A 17,677-nucleotide genomic window follows, 5' to 3' on the forward strand; every position below is an offset into this window, starting at 1 on the left:
ATTTGGGATTTCCAGTTCCTGTTTCTTGAAGAGTTTAGAGACTAAATGTACTCTGTGTGCCATATGATTCTAGCAGATGTGTATGTAGCATTGTGTATCTGTAAATACTGAATGAGGATTATTGGGTATGATCAGTCCCTTCCTATAGGGGGAAGGATGATAGCATGATCAGTTTGAAAATCTGGTCATAGAAACTTGGCGAATCCTCAAAGGATTATGCTCCCTCTTACTCTGGCAGTTAGTAAGGAATTGATTTTTCCACTAATTAGTAGCTTGAAATCAAGAGTCTCTGAAAACAGTATCTTATCCTATTATTAGTGCTTTCAAACACTCCTCTGTATTTGTTATTTTATTTTCACAATTTCTATATTAGGTAGATGGGAGAGAGACCGTGATCCGAATGGACTGATGGGGAGGTTGAGGCCGCGGGATGTGTCCTTTGGTTAAGGTCACTCAATTAGCTAAGCAGTGGCAGATCTGGGGCTAAAGTCCAGGCCCTCTCTCGGTGTATTATATATGGATTTTTAACCCAGTTACGTAATGACAGCTTCAAAAAGTTTTCTGAGTTTTATAGGTTGAATGGACCCAGAGCTCATCAGCTTCAAAAGAATCATAAAAATTTAACGAAAAGTTATAATAATTACATGTATAGGTTTTAAATGGTATTTTAAGAAGGAATACAATAATTGGCAGCTTCTGCTCCTCAGATCGTTAAACAACTAGTGTTGGCAGCTAATGAGCAATTTGGTCCCTGGTGCAGTCACGCGTATTATTTACAACCAGTAGAACATGGCAGTGCAAATGTGGGGCTTGGCTCTTAACAACTTCACGTGCCATTTACTTGAAATTATGGGCCCATTTGCTGAGAGAAAAAAAAAGAAGATTGAACACAATCTTGCTTCTGAGTTAGGGTTTTTACCTTTCTTAATCAATATATCTTTCCCAGGAATACAGGTGGATGAGTCTGTATTAAGCCCAAGGGAAGAAATGTATAGTTCAGGCAGCAGAGATAGCCTCACTCCAGTGTGAACAATCTCTCTTCAGACTCCAGGGAAAATGCCTAAGATGGTATATTGCATGTGGGGCAGGTTTCCTGTTTTAGCTCTTTGTTCACCTGAGAAAATTGGTGAGGCCTGATCTGCTGAAGGATGACCTGAATTAACCCTCCTGGTAACTGACCTTTTGACCTCACTATTTTCGGATTGCTCTGTATGCTCTTTGGTGGATGGGCCTTTCAGTCAGTGGGCTGTCCCCATGGGTGATACTAGTGATAAGGTGGTCAACATTTTTTTGCAACTCCTGCATATAATGCTATTTCTGTTTCCTCCTATTTCAATACCTTCAGAATGGGCAAACCCTCACTCCATTAGGTAAGATTCTTAAAAGCCCTGTTGAATAGAGAGGATCTTAAGGGAGGTCCTTAAGATTCTTAGGGGATCTTTTGTCTGTCTTCAAGTTTTTATGATTCGCTGTCTTAGATTTATAGACTGATTGATATGGTTTGGCTCTGTGTCCCCACCCAAATCTCATCTCAGATTGTAATCCCCACATTCAAGGGAGGGACCTGGTGGGAGGTATTTGGATCATGAGGGCGGTTTCCCCCATACTGTTCTCGTGATAGTGAGTGAGTTATCATGAGATCTGATGGTTTAACAAGTGTTTGGTAGTGCTTCCTGCATTCATTCTTGTTGCCACCTTGTGAAGAAGGTGCCTTGCTTTCCCCTTGCCTTCTGCCATGATTGTAAGTTTCCTGAGGCCTTCCTAGCCATGCGGAACTGTGAATAAACTAAATCTATTTTCTTTATATATTACCCAGTCTCAGGTGGTATCTTTATAGTAGTATGAGAAAGGACTAATACATCCATCCTAACTTTGATCTATGGCCTGAGGTTCTTTCTTAATTTGAGAATTATTTGCCATTTGCAGACAGTAGGAATAAGAAATTAGTTTCATTTTCAAACCTGGCCAGATCTAGCTCCTTTACATGTAACAGTTTATTCTTTAACTCATCTCTCTTCTCTTGCATTTCATCACAGGCAGTGACAGGAGGTCAGTGGGCACTTCTGTATTCTGTCTGGAAATCTCCTTGGATATCTAATTATAATTATTAGGGACTCTTTTTTATATTGCCTCAGTTGGTAACTGAGTGACTTTTTTGCCACTACAAGGATCTTTTTTTTTTTCTAGTTTCTGACATATTTTTCTTACTTTTTTTTATCCTTCACTGAGGCCCATGAGGCATCTGCCTCCTACCGAGTCCCAAAACCAATGCCTCGATTTTAGGATTTTGTTACAACAGCATCCCATATCCAGATACCAAAATCTGTTTTCATTATCTACTGCTGCATAATAAAAAATAAGTCACTTTAAGACGTAGTGACTTAAAATATTACCAGTTATTTATTTTGCCCATGGAAATACAATTTGGGCAGGGCTTGGCAGGGACAGCTAGGGTGGCTCAACTGGGGCGGGAGAATCTACGCCCAAGATGGTGCATACATATGGTCTGGCTGTTGAGTGCTCTGTATGTGGGCCTCTCTATAGGCAGCTTGGCTTTCTTACAACATGGCTGCTAGGTTCCAAGAGCAAGTGTCCCAAGAGAAAGGAAATGGAAATTTCTTATTCTTAAGGTCTGAATTCAGAAACTGGTATGCATCTCTATTAATGTGTAATAAGTGGCTCCTCAAACTTCATAGCTTGAAACAACAAACCTTTATGTCTCACAGTCTCTGAGAGACAGGAGTCCAGAGTGACTTAGCTGGGTGGCTCTGACTCAAGGTCTCATAAGGTTGCTGTTAAGACACACTTTGGAGCTGCAGTCCTCTAAAGGCTTGGCTGGGGCTGAAAGATCTGCTTCCAAACTCATGCATGTGTTGTTAACAGACGGCTTCAGTTCCTTGCCACAAGAGCTGTGCCATAGGACCTCTTGCAACATAGCAGCTGATTTCCTCAGAGCCAGTGATCTGAGGGAGAAAGAGCAAATAAGACAGAAGCCACAGAGGCCAGGCGCGGTGGCTCACGCCTGTAATCCCAGCACTTTGGGAGGCCGAGGTGGGCGGATCATGAGGTCAGGAGATCGAGACCATCCTGGCTAACACGGTGAAACCCCATCTCTACTAAAAATGCAAAAAATTAGCTGGGTGTTGTGGCGGGTGCCTGTAGTCCCAGCTACTTGGGAGGCTGAATAGCGTGAACCTGGGAGGCGGAGCCTGCGGTGAGCCAAGATCACGCTACTGCACTCCAGCCTGGGCAACAGAGCGAGACTCCATCTCAAGAAAAAAAAAAAAAAGAAGCCACAGTTAGGCTTTGTTAGGACTTAGCCTACAAAGTCACACAGCATCACTTCTGCTTAGTGAGTAGAAGCAAGTCACTAAGTTCAGTTCAGCCCACATGCAAGGGGAAGGAAACAGGTTTTACCCCGAAGGAGGAGTATTAAAGAATTTGGTGGCCATATTTTTATAACCACTGCAGTGTTACTTCCATTGTGTTTTATTGGTCCAGCATTCCTGGTGTGCTGATTCAAGGGAAGGGCCATTATAACAAGTCTCAATGGGAGGTGTGTCAAGGAGTTTCAGTGCCATGCTCTAAAAAGTGCCACAGTGTTTATTGAGACAGAAGGATTTTGAGAACTGAAGACCTGGACAGAGAGCTTTTCAGTCGGAGGAAATGGCCTGTTTCATTTATTTACTGAAAAGAAAAATATCATGGAGCATCTATGAAATGTCAGATCTGGTTCTAGGCACTGAGGCTGCAGTAGAGAACAGGACAAGATCCCCCTTCCTTTTTTTTTTTTTTTTTGAGACAAGGTGTTGCTGTGTTACCCAGGCTGGAGTGCAGAGGTGAGATCATAGTTCACAGCAGCCTTGAATTCCTGGGCTCAAGCCATCCTTAGCCTTAGCCTCTGGAGTCACGGGATTATCGGCATGAGCTCCTGGCTCAATGTCTCTTCTTTTTTGATAGCTGTGTTCTCCCACTGGCCACAGTGGAGTGGAGATAGATATGCCTGGGCTGAATGTGGAGGAAAAGCTCAGCTATTTCTTCAGGAGGAAAAGTAGCCTAGATTGGCCCAGGTATAGGATTAGTATTGTGGTAGCTCTTCAGAGTTGGTTAGGACCAGGATACACAGAGCTCTGAATTGTAGGCTAAGGATAAGAGCATTTTAGGGAGCCATTACAATGTTTTAGCAGAGTAGTGACATGATTAAAACCAGACTTTAGGAAGTGTGATCCGGCCATGTTGTACACAGAGGGATGGATGTGGTAACACCTCGGGAGTCATGGAATTAACTAGGATGTTAGAAATGGAAAAAGGAAGAAAAGTAGGCTAGTATAGGAAATCTACTACAGATAGGTAGTTATTGATTTTTGGAAGAACCATGATGATATTAATGTATCCAGTTGAGTATGGTGTAATACACATTAAGAAAAGTAATTTAGAAAGCCCATTGTTTCTCTCCCTTTTCACTGACCTGTACACACCTTAAATGTGTTTTAGTCCCCTCTTTTCTTTCCATTCTCTATTTCTGTTTCAATTTTCCTGTTCAGCAGAGAATAGTTTGGTTTAAAGCAGATAGCAAAAGTGGATTCTGTTGTTACTGTCCTTCCTAGACATATCAGTCAGTTCTCAAACTGCTGTAAAGAAATACCTGAGGCTGGGTAATTTATAAAGAAAGGAGGTTTAATTGGCTCATGATTCTGCAAATTGTACAGGAAGTGTGGCAGCATCTGCTTGGCTTCTGGAGAAGCCTCAGGAAACTTACAGTCATGGCGGAAGGTGAAGGGGAAATCAGCACTTCATGTGGCCAGAGCAGGAGGAGGGGGTGGGGGAGGTGCCACACACTTTTAAGTAGCCAGACCTTGTGATAACTCACTATTGCAACAACATCACCAAGAGGGATGGTGCTAAATCATTAATGAGAACCTGCCCCTATGATCCAATCACCTTCCACGGGGTCCCACCTCCAGCATTGAGGATTACATTTCAACATGAGACTTGGATGGGGACACAGATCCAAGCCATATCACTAGAGAAGGAAAGTACAGCCCTGAGCTCTATGCATACTGACTTAGAGGAAGAAACTCACCAGGGCAGAGAGATTTCTCAGTTTTTGAGTGCAGGGGCCATACAGTTAGTAGAGAGAAACTTGGGCTTTGGAATCTGAGAAGTGTGTGTTCAAGTGCAGCTTTATCATGACTTGGCTGAATGATCTTGGGCAAGTTATTTAACCTTTTCAGGTCTTGTTTCTTCATCTATAAAATGGAGCTAATAATAATATTGCCTATCACATTAGGTTGTTGTAAGAATTAAGTGAGGTAGTGAATTAGAATAATGTGGAACATCAGTATATTAATGCATGAGATAATAAATATATGAACGTGACATCACTTTCCACAGAGTGAATACATGCTTAGCTAGTGATTGTTAGCCATGCATCTGAATTGGGGGAGACTCATCCAGGAGGTGACTCTCTGATCAGGTGTCACTCAGTGCTGCAGGTTCCCGGCCAGTGTACCTGTAGTAAAAGGGCAGCGGTGGCATCCATGCCTCTTAATCCAAGGCAGCTTTGGCCTCAGTGCCTGTGCAGTCTCCTGACTGGCCACTTGTCAATGGGGAGGATTTGTTTTTTTGTTTGGTTTTCAGCTCCGAGTTCAAAAGCCTGGGAGACCTGCTGGCTTCTCTCCCAGACGTGGGCCACATATTATTAACCTGGGCCCTGGAGGTCTGATCAGTGTCCTGGCTGGATCCAGTGCAATAAGAGAAGCCAAGGAGAAGAGAGTCTTCCAAGGCCTGGAGCAGGTCTCACCTAACTGCCCAATGTAGGAGGTTTGCCCTGGGACAAACTGAGGTCCTGCAGGGTTCAAGGGTGAAAGGCCTCTTCTCCCAGGAGGCAGCCCCAGACTCACCTTGCTGAACTGGCTGCCTGGAAAGGAAGTGAGAGTGAAGATCTCAAAAAAGACAGCTCTTTAACCTCTGTACTCTCACTGAACGCTCCCGCCCTCTGCCCAGGACTTGGTGGCTTTGGCCCTGGCCCTGGGGCAGAGCGAAGGGAAAGCGTTGGTGCCCTCTAGGGCCGAGAATGTGGCACTACAGCAAGTGTGTGGTGGATGCGGCTGACTTGTGCTCTGTGGCTACTACCCATCCCCATCAGAAACCTGGGCCTGTTTCCTTCCCTAGAATGGGGCTGGGACTTTCCAAACCACAGACCTGGAGCGATGAGAGTTGGTATCTTGAGTCTGTGTCCACCATCTGCATGCCGTGCCTGCCTTCCCACTGCTGGGGGCCCTCAACCCTCCTCCAGTTCCTGTGTCTAAGACTTAGCAACAAGCATCCTTCCTGTGTGTTGGACTGTGGATCTGCACCATTCTGAGACACCGTCTTATATTGGGCCCTACCTCTATCAGTGCTCGTTGACCTGACTGGTATCACAGTCCTCATCTGGAACGGGGCCAGCCAAGCTCTGGCCACTCCCTTGCCCTGGGACGAAGGCTCAGCCCCTGAGGCCCGGCAAGTAGTCAAGGCTGGCTCTCTGATGCCTGGCTGCTCTGATGCTGGCATCCTGCATGCACTTCCAGCTCCAGCCTTGTCCTGCTCAAATTACCCCTCATTATTTATCTGGTCCATCTGTTGAGTCACCCTCCAATTTCTTTCTTCCACTTTGTTTAATGCCTGGCACTCAAAAGACAGCCAGTAGAAGTGTTTGTTTTTCAAAAAATGGACCCTCATTCGTTGGTTGCTGATCCCTAGAATCGGTTGTTTTCATACCTCCTTCACTTGGTAGGATTTTTGTCTCCTGCCCTGACTCCAGTGGGCATGTCTGGTTTTGAGCCCCGGTCCTCTTTCTCATCGGATCCATCCTCTGTCAGGTGATTGGAGCTGGCTGATGTTCCAGCTTCTGGATGCTGGAAGCCAGCAGCAGCAGCTGCCTGGGTGACAGCCTCATTGTGTGTTGGCAGGCTTCTCATTCACCTTTTTTAATCAATTGGACCTGAAAATCTTGAAGCTAAACAAACACAGCCCTGCTATTTTGGCACAAGATGAAGGCCAGTCTTAAGTAGTCTATAAAAGCTGTGAAAAAAACTTTTAAAAGAGAATTATATCCAGGGCACCCAAGCTGCTTCCAGATGCAGAGGCAGCCCTGCATTTAATAATAGGCTTGCTGGAATCTCTTTAAAATGGTAGATGTTGGCCATCTTTTTCTTTTTTCTTTGCATTCCCGACAGAAGGACTTCCAATGTATGGCCCCGGTGTTATTCCCTGTGTGTTTCAGAGAAGCTCTAAATTCCTGTAGCCATCAAACTTGGGTTTTTCACTCAGACTGCATGTTAGGATCATCTGGGGAAATTTAAAAATACTGGTACCCAGGCAGCACCAAATTCCTTCGCTCAGAATATCTAGGGATCGTTCCTGAATATGGGAACCTTCATAAACAGTTTCCAGGTGGTTTTAATGTCCTGTGAGGGCTAGAACCACTGTACCAGTGACAGGAGAGCTGGCCTGCCCTGCTCACTGCTGGCAGATGGACTCTTGAGTCACATCTTTGCACACCCAGAAGTTCCAGGCCCAACGTGCACCGTGGGTAAGTAGCTGCAACTGCAACCTGGCCTTGGCCTGGAAGCACATCTTGTCGGATTGCTGATCTTACTCTCTCCTGGCCTTCTCCTTGTCCTGGAAGATGTGCCTGAGGCTGAGAGACTTCCTTGTTTAATTCATCTAGCTGTCTGTTCTGAGAGCCCCCAGCTAAACTGAGGTTCCAGTCCCAGAGAAGCTAGCGACCTGCCCTAAGGAGAAATGAAGGGGAGATGGACATGGTATTTACTGCGTGCCTTTCATAGGATGCTTCTTTTACCTGGTAGATGGCCGAATGCCTAGTTGTCTGACCTGTGACCAGGGGCTCCTCGCCTGGGAAACTTGTTTATATGTCTTTGTGGCTCTTGCCTTTCCTGTGTTCAGTTTATGCCTACCTGTCCACTGCTCTGGCTCTGGGAGCCCAACCTTGTGCTCTCTTGGGCATCACAGTTAAAACCTGGCCTGGGGCATCCCCTATTCTTCAGATGGAAGGTGCAAATGCAATATACACCGCAGTAGGAAGCAAATTCAAAAAGTGTAATTTACAGATCCCGGGAAGGGAGGGCACAGAGAGTTGGGAGGGCAGTCCTATGTCCCTGGGCCACTCCAGATAGGAATGAAGCGTCATGCAGAGAGAGAGAAACAAGGCACATGGCAACTGGCAGTGTGTATAGGGAGTAGGGTCTGGGTCACTGTAAGTTTTCAGGCAAATCTGTGAATGGCCTGTTTAAAGGAAGCAGTAGGGAAGCAGGGAGCCCAGTCTGCTAGTCAGGGGAGATGCCTCTAAGTTTTTATCTCTCGCTGCTGGCTTGAGCCATTGGGTGTGGTTTCCTTCTAATGCCTGGGCAGCTGTGTCATTCCCATTAGAGTCACCACATGATTCTAATTACCTGAGAATTTATAGGAATCAGTTGGCAGCCCAACAAGTGGGCTCCTGTGGCCAATGAGGGAGCCTGGGGAGGGAATCTTCCCAGGACAGGCAGAGACCTCTGCCTGGTTATTAGATTGGCCGTCTTTGGTCTCACCTTAGTTTGGATGTATTTTTTTTTAATCTCACCTGCCCTCTTGTTACCTGTTTCCAAGAAGCAAACAGCTCAAATAATTATTTATTTTAAAATAACATAAGATGATGTCTCTGATACTCCAAAAGCCTTTTTAAAAAAAAAAAAAAAAAAAAGATGGTTCTATCCAATTTGGCATTTCATTTATAGAGAATAAAAACCATCTATACCCAAAATGTATTCATTGCACACAGTTGTAGTTGAATGGCAGCTTAAAATCTTCTCTCCTAACTGATGATTTTGGGGAAAATAAGAACATTTAAACAATAAACTAGATTTTCTAGATAAACACAAAATGGGTGAATTTCACACATCAAGTAATGAAAGTCGTTTTTTCCTTAAATTTAGAAACAAGGATTTAAATTTCCCTCTTCTGAATGAATGAATATTTGGCACCCACCCAATAAATATATATAATTTTAAATTTTCTTGAGGAAATATCCTTTTCTTGCATAATTAAAGGAAATTAAATTGACCATGTCAGTTGTCAAATAAGGAAAAGTAAGAATTTTGCTTATTTGTTATTAATTTTATTTACAATAGTATTTAAAGGTAACTTTGTAAAATAACCCCAATGATATAATCTAAAAGAAAATAGATTGTATTTAAATCACTTTTTTATTATATACCAAGAAAAACTATTGAATGATTAAAACATTCTTAAGTGGGTTCTTAACATTGTATGGAACTGGAAAGAGCAGTTCCGATCACAGAGGCATGGGCACTGTGTTCTAAGTGGTCACTGCACTGATTCAGAACAGCAGGGGCTGGCTCTGTACTGGAGTGGGTGGGTGCTCAAGGTCAGACCTACACAGCGCTCCTGTGTCCACAGCTGCAGGGAAGCAGGAGAAATGGTGACCATGGTCCAGGAGAGGCCACTTGACATATGGCAGAAAAACAAAATTCAGGGTATGGACAGTGGCTGGGAGCGTCAACTCAATCGCTTTCTTTCTTTACTATTTTCCCTCTTTCTAAAAAAGTCTATGATTTAGATCAGTGGCTGCAGGAGGGAGACAAGAGACCCAATAAAGATGTTTTCAAAGATGATGCCTATCCGGTGTGAAAAGAAATGAAGACCTACCCAATGAGAATAAGCAAAAGCTATTATGCAGAGCTCGCTACAGCAAGGGAGTCAGACACCATCATTTGCAATTTGGCAGAGACTCAAAGGTGGGCAGACGAGTGGGAGAGCTTTATAGTGAAAAAAGGCGAAGGCTTCAGGTGTGCCCTGATTGGAGTTTATCGATGCAGGGAAGCTGGAGGCGGCTCACTAGAAGCGAACATCCTGTGTGCTTGGTTAGGGGAGCATATTTGACTTTCTCTGGTGAGTCCTAAGTTGGAATCAGGGACAAAAATTAGGGAAGCCATCAATTATTAATCCAGTCCTGAACATTTTGGGCCAGTTGTTACAGAAGTTATTATTTAGCTTCCTGGATAATTACTAGAGAGCAATTTGGCTTTCAGCAGGTCTGACTTAGAGCAGGCCGGCTTCCGGGGTTGCTTTTTGTAGGTAGGGGTATTGTTTTCTGGGAAAGTTGCTGCACCTTGTGGATCAGAGTTCCATCTTTTGCTATGGCCTGGCTGTTGTCCGATTGTATATTTAGTCAGTCACCAGGCACCACATTTTCTCAATCTGTTGGAAAGTTCTGTGTATCCAGTGTTATCTTCCCCTTGTATTCTATGAAATATATGGCTGTCTGAAATGTTTGATGTGCAAAGCCAGCCATGGGGCTCTGCTCACAGGAAATGCTTTTGGCTATCTCAGGAAGTCATGGTGACTGGAAGAAATGCACAACCCTGACAGAAAATGGCAAATTCTAGCTGAAGGGACCTCCAGGGAGAAGGGGGTTGGGGAGGGGAGAAGTTGGCTGGGGCTCGTTGGCTGCCTCCGTTGCCCTTTGGTTCAGCCAGCCCAGGCTCACAGCGGATATCCTTGACCTGGCCAAGGGAAGGCTCTGAAAGACAAAGGTAGATCTTGATCTTGCTGAACTGTGCACTTGAGCTTGCAGTTCCTTGAAAGATCTGGTGTCATGCAAGACAAATTATACAGCACTCTACTATTTCTGGAGTTTGATCATTCTCAGCACTGGCTTTGTTTCTTTTTTTCCACTAAAGAAGTATAGTTCAAATGTGGATAGGTGAAAGTAGATAATCTTAGGAGGATCGTTACAAACTGAAATGTCCATGAGTTCAGGAAAGTGCCATGTGTGTGGGGGTACCCCAGGTGAGAGGCCTGAGGATGGGGCAGGTGAAAGGGCCCATGTGGGCACAGGATTCATCCCCCCCACCCCCGCCATGTACTCTCACTTTAGTGGTGATTTCTATCCAGCTATTGACTAAGTCACTTATTGACATGAGATCAGAAGAAACAAGTTCAAGTTCAGCAATCTCACATGGGATCTTAGAACTCTGAAAGTTTGTGACCTTCACAAGGTTACCTCTGGGTCTAGATTTTTTAACTGGAAATCAAGGACAATCATTAAGAGACTCCCCTTCCTGGATTGTTGGGAAGATTAAATGAGACAATCCATGTAATGAGAGCATTGTAATCTCTAAATTGGATTCTCAAATAATGACCTCAGGTGAAGGAAGAACTATTCAAAATGCCCCAGGTACTATGAAGTACAGAGGGCAGGTTTTTTTTTTTTTTAAGGGATGGGGTCTTGCTCTGTTGCCCAGGCTAGAGTGCAGTGGTATAATCATGACTCACTGCCACCTCAAGCTCCTGGGCTCAAGTGATCTTCTTACCTCAGCCTCCCAAGTAGCTAGGACTAAAGGTGCATACCACCATGACTGGCTAATTTTTTAATTTTTTTGTAGAGATGGGGGTCTTGCTATGTGGCCCAGGCTGGTCCCCAACTCCTCAAGCAATCTTCCTATCTTGGCTTGCCAAAGTGCTGGGCTTACAGGTATGAGCCACCACACCTGGCTGATATTTGAATTCAGAGATGCTGAGGATAAGTAATGTTAAAACAGAGTGGGTAAAGTCAGCTTCAGCATATGCCTAGAGATTTAAATTGCGTTATTTGCAGAATAAAATATGTTGATAAGTGCTTTAAAAAACCTATGAGAATACCCAGGTTTCATTCCCTTGTTGAAGAGCAGGCGGGCACAGGTATATTGGGATGCCATAGGTGGCATATTCTTCTCCACACACATCCTCCTGTGGCATTTAGAAAGGGCCCGTGAAAGTTATGAAGATTCAGGTCACAGATCTCTGATGGGACTTTCTTCAGGTATCAGCATTGACTTTCCAAATTTTCATCACTGAGCTCCTGACCAATTTCAGAAGTCAGAGAGGTCTGCATCAAGCAAGGTCTTGGTCTAAGCCTCATGGGATTAGATCTGAGGTCAAAATGCCTATAAAATATTAATCAAGGGCATTGTAGCATTTTCTCATGGCTTGGGTTTTGATATGAACGATCTCTTTGGGAATTCACACTCATTCTGCTCTTTTAAAATGTTCACTTTTATCACTGTGCATTTTCCCAAGCCTTATTCCTCAGGATCAAAGAAAGGGCCCAGGCTTTAATTAATGATCTCTCCTATGTTTTACCAAGGGCACTGGTCTCTAGAGCTTGCAATGGGTTGCAAGGGATTAGAGGGTGTATTTGCAGCAAAACTTTTGTACCGGCACTCGCTCTGTATATGTAGTCTCTTCCAATTTGTTTTCAGAGATCTTTTCTTTCTGACTGTTTGCAGGAGGACATGGCACGCTGTGGCATATTCTGCCTGGTGTCTCTGGAGGCATAGTTGGTGCCCATCCCACTTTTTATTAACTCTCTTGGTTGAAAACACAGCCCAGAAGACGTGTTGGGACTTCATAAGCACAGCCTAAGGAGGAACATTGGAAGATACAACATTGTACATGTGGCCACCCTGCCCCAACGCAGTCACACCTCCGTGCTGGTCCTCCCGCAAGCTCCCCAGAGCGTGAGGTCCCTTGAGGTTCTTTGTGGCATGCGGTAGGGGGCTCGATCCTCAGCTTTCTTGACTTGGCCATTGTTCAGGATGGCAATTACCGATCCAGGAAAAGTTTTATTTGAGGTTACTGTTTACAACTTGAAGCTCATGGAAGTGCAGTCTGCTCTCCTGTGGACTTTGCGGGTTTTTCCTAAATGGGTCCAACACATCAGCTTGGCATTTGGGGCACTATTGTTTTGAAGCAACTTCCTTGTGAGTTTAGTCTCACCTCCTACCCCCTGCCCATTGCTCTCTAACCACAGTTCCTATTTCTTCTTTTGGGACTCTTATATTCTTCCCTCCAGAAATCTGCCTCAGTCTATCCTTCTGGAATAATCTCTCTTCTCCTCTGACCTCTCCTAGTATTTGCTTTTTCTTTGGAAGGCACCTTATCCCCTTTATTTTATGGTAACTTCCTGGAGGGCAGGAGCAGTACTTGTTCTCTTTTGTGTTTGTCATGTTGCTTTAAACAGTGAGAGACAAACACATGGGTCTCAATAGAGTCTTTATCCAATCATGGCATTGGAAACCATGGACTTCAGTGACAGATGATATGTGCTAGGTTTCAGAATGCCTTTAAGGTGGGAAAACATTTTGTATCATTTTCAACATTTGTATCAGTTTGAAATCTGCCTATTAAGTAACAATAAAGAAGTTAGCAACATAATTTATGTTTAAAAGGAGGTGTTCTGGGGTAATGTTCGAGTTGGAAACTTGCCCTATGGTTTACTGCACTGTGATCTTCAGCAAGATATTTTAGTTCTCCAGATTTCTGCTTTCCCAGCTGTAAAAAGAGATAACAATATGAATTTCAGTGAACATAAAAAGCACCCATTATTTTATATATTACAAAGAAAGAAAAATTGCTGTCAATTAAGCAGTAACAGTGCTTTCTATGGTTTAGAATTTTTATCTTATACTTACTGATATAGCTCTTTTAGATGTATTTAGGCTTTTGAAAAATCACATATCACTCATTAAAAAGGAAAATAAACTGGTTAAGGTTTTCCTTGGCATCTTCTTATTTAGTCTGAGTCTTCTGAAACACATTTGGACTCAGCGCTGTCGAGGTTCGTGTTTCCCCACACATCATCATCCTCTGAACCATTGAAGTTGTTGGGAGGCAACTTTTTCTCCCCCAAGAATAAACTCTTTTCTGTAGGATTGTCTGCGAAACCGCTAACACCTTTCTTCAAGTTTTGAATGCTGGTGCTTTCCCAGTCTTTTTTTTTTTTTTTTTTTGAGACGGAGTCTCACTCTGTCACCCAGGCTGGAGTGCAGTGGCTCAATCTCGGCTCACTACAAGCTCCGCCTCCCGGGTTCACGCCATTCTCCTGCCTCAGCCTCTCCGAGTAGCTGGGACTACAGGTACCCGCCACCACGCCCAGCTAATTTTTTGTATTTTTAGTAGAGACGGGGTTTCACCGTGGTCTCGATCTCCTGACCTCGTGATCCGCCCGCCTCGGCCTCCCAAAGTGCTGGGATTACAAGCGTGAGTCACCACGCCCGGCCTCCCAGTCTTACAAATCTACATCAACACAAGATTTTCAGGCAACAGCCAGTACGCAGATGGTCCTAAAATAGTTTGTACGTTGAAACACCAGGGGGTTGCAGATGGTCAGCCAGGCCAGGGAAAACAATCCAGTTATAACCACTGCATTCTGACTACTTCCTGGCTGATGGTGATTGTAGGACACATCCCTGTTTCAGAGATGTTAAAATGTAAAATAATAATAATAATATAAGATATAACCTGTTTCCTAAAGTTGTGATGACATTTAAAGGTGAGAAAGTTTGTAGCTATTATTGTGATTATGGTTACTATAAATTCTTAGAAAACACAGGGGGGTTTTCCAATTAACACTAACTAATTTATGGGACACTCATTGATGTTATATGTTTATTAATTTATTGTTCAATGTTCATGCTTAAAAATTTCTTAATTTTTCCTCTTTTTAATTGAGGTATGGTTTACATTCATTGGAATGCACAGGTCTTAAGTGTTTACAGTTCTTGAATTTTGACACCTGTGTTACGAATAGCCCTACCAAGAGATAGAACATTTTCATCACTCAAGAAACAACACCCTGTATTGTCCCAGTCATCATCGTCCCTCCTCTGTTCTGATATCTTCTACCATGGATTAATTTGGCCTGTTCTAGAACTTAATGGAATCATGTGGCGCTACTCTTTTGTATCTTTTCTAAAGACACGCACATGTTGACCGGGCACGGTGGCTCACACCTGTAATCCCAGCACTTTGGGAGGCCAGGGGGGTTGGATCACCAGGTCAGGAGTTTGAGACCAGCCTGGCCAACATGGTGAAACCCCGTCTCTACTAAAAAATACAAAAATTAGCTGGGTGTGGTGATGGGCACTTGTAATCCCAGCTACTTGGGAGGCTGAGGCAGGAGAATTGTTTGACACCAGAAGGCAGAGGTTGCAGTGAGCTGAGATCGCACCACTGCACTCCAGCCTGGGCAACAAGAGTGAAACTCTGTCTCAAAAAAAAAAAAAAAAAAAAAGACACATACATGTTTCTGCACGTATGAAGAGTTTGTTTCTTTTTATTGCTGAGTAGTCTTTCATTGCATAGCTATAGTATTATTTTTGCATTTTCCTGCTCATGGACATTTAGGCTGCTTCCAGTATGGGGCTGGCTCTCAGGCATAAAGACACTGTGAACATTTATTTGAGTGCAAATATTTTTGATGACATGTTTTCATTTCTTTTGTGTAAATGCCTAGAAGTAGAATTGTTGGATTAAAAGGTAGGTATACCTTTAACTTTATGAGAAACTGGCAGAACTTTTCTTGAAGGGACCATTTTACATGCATGAGAGTTCCAGTTGCTCCATACCCTTGTGAATGTTGACGTTTTTAGTTGAGTTAATTTGAAACATTTGAGTGGGCTTTGGAATCTTTATGGTTTTAATTTTTCTTTTCTTAATAATTAGTGATGTCAAATGCTTTTTCATGTGCTTATTGGCCATTTGTGTGTCTTACTTTGTGAAATGCCTGTTAAGTCATTTGCCCATTTTTCAATGGCACTGTTTGTGTTTTAATTGTCAAGTTGTAGTATTCAAGTCTTTGTCAGTTAAACATAATGCAATGATTTTCTCCAAGTCTGTGACTTGTCTTCTCATTTTTCAGTTGTGTCTTTTGATGAGGAGAAGTTTTTAATTTTGATAAAGCCCATTTATCCTTTTTAAAATAGTTAGTGTTTTCTGTATCTTATCTGAAGTTCTTGCCTACTCCAAAGTCAATAAAATATTCATTTATATTTTTTTGTAGAAGCTTCATAGTTTTAACTTTTACATTTAGGCCTGTGATCCACCTTTAATTAAATTTTTGTATGGTTTGAGGTATGAATCAAGGTTAATATTTTTTCCATGTAGATAGCTAGTTGTTCCAGCACCATTTATTGTAAATACTTTCTTTTCCTTATTGACTTGCTTTGGCACTTTGGTTGGCAGTATATGTGTAAATCCACTCCTGGACTGTTTATTCTATTCCATCAATCTGTTTATCTATATGCAATGCCATATTACCTAGATTTATAGTGGCTTTAGCATTAGTCTTGAAACCAAGACTCACTTTTTAAGGATTGCTTTGGTCCTCCTCCTCCTCCTTCTTCTTTCTTCCTATTCTTCTTCATTCTTCTTCTTCTTCTCCTTCCTTCCCTCCCTCCCTCTTTCTCCTCCTCCTCCTCCTCCTTCTTCTTCTTTCTTCCTCTTCTTCTTTGAGGTGGGGCCTTGCTATCTTGCCCAGACAAGAGTGCAGTGCCTGTTCAAAAGTGCAGTCATAGTGCACTACAGCCTCAAACTCATGGGCTCATTCTTCTAGATTTTATTTATTTATTTAGAGATGGAGTCTCACTCTGTTGCTCAAGCTAGAGTGCAATGGCAGGATCTCAGCTCACTGCAACCTGCGCCTTCTGGGTTTAAGTGATTCTCCTGCCTTAGCCTCTTGAGTAGTTGGGATTACAGGTGCTTACCACTGTGCCAGACTAAGTTTTATATTTTTAGTAGAGATAGGGTTTCGCCATGTTGGCCAGGCTGGTCTTGAACACCTGACCTCAAGGGACCCACCACCTCGGCCTCCCAAAGTGCTGGGATTACAGGTGTGAGCCCCCATGCCCAACTCACTCTTAGATGTTTTAGAATAAGCACATAAATTTCTACAAAAGGACCTCATAAAATTTTGATTGGAATTGTATTAAATCAATGAATCAATGTGGGGAAAATTGAAATCTTACCAATATTGAACTTCCAGTGTATGTATACAGTGTATCTTTAAAATTATTTGTCTTTAATTTGTCTTAGCAGTTTTTGAAAAATAGTTTTCACTGTAGAGCTCTTGCACATATTTAAAGAAGGTATCCCTCAGTATTATGAGTTTTAAAATATTTTGTAAATTGTATTTTAAAAAAACATCTTCTAGTTTTTTGTTATTTAGACATAAGATTGATTTTTGTATATTGACCTTGTATCCTGCAACCTTGCTACATTTAATTTATCATATATTTTTCTCAGTGCTTTACAGAATTTCTTGTTTATTCTTATAACTACCCATGAGTCAGGTGTTATTGCAATTATATTTTATAAGAAATTTGCCCCAGATGTGCTAACTTTCTTGCTCCAGGTCACACAATTTGAGTAAACAGGGGAGGAATTTAATTTAGGTCAACTCTGATTATATGGCCCAGTCCCCTTCCACACTGCTATAATATGTCATCTCTTTGACATTTGTATGTTATTTGAATGGAGTGACACATTGTGGTTTCTCTGGATTCCACTGGGACATTGTTGTGTCATCATACTTTACCGGAGATGGCTTCACCAATGGAACTCCTAAAATGGACATAACAAGAATAAGGTGATAAAAAAGACTGGTGATTTTTCCAGTTTAAGGAGAGCAATGTTTTTCCAGGTTCTTTCCCCAGAGGACTGCTAAGGAAATTGTACATAATCTCAAAGTGCAGTTTCTTTGCCTGTGCTGTGAATGTACATTAGCTGCTGCTAGATCTTCCATGTGTGCGGATGCTGTAAAGCTTGTTTTCCCTCCTTCTCTCCCACAATGTGCTGT

At 42.8% G+C, this 17,677-nt stretch overlaps 1 protein-coding gene across 9 annotated transcripts in view; it reads left to right on the top strand.

Annotated features, from left to right (window-relative positions):
* The window catches only part of DISC1 (DISC1 scaffold protein), a 431,012-nt gene that overhangs the window by 195,750 nt on the left and 217,585 nt on the right, over positions 1-17,677 (top strand). Inside the window, exon 9 of one of the 9 annotated variants that reach the window (XM_055234481.1) lies at positions 12,330-12,406. The exons of the other annotated variants lie outside the window; for them this stretch is intronic. Coding sequence (XP_055090456.1) covers positions 12,330-12,406 — 77 coding nt within the window. Of the gene's footprint in view, positions 1-12,329; positions 12,407-17,677 lie in introns of those variants that run through there. 9 annotated transcript variants of the gene reach the window in all.

The sequence above is a fragment of the Symphalangus syndactylus genome, chromosome 19 (genome assembly GCF_028878055.3).
Source record: "Symphalangus syndactylus isolate Jambi chromosome 19, NHGRI_mSymSyn1-v2.1_pri, whole genome shotgun sequence".
Taxonomy (NCBI): Eukaryota; Metazoa; Chordata; class Mammalia; order Primates; family Hylobatidae; genus Symphalangus; species Symphalangus syndactylus.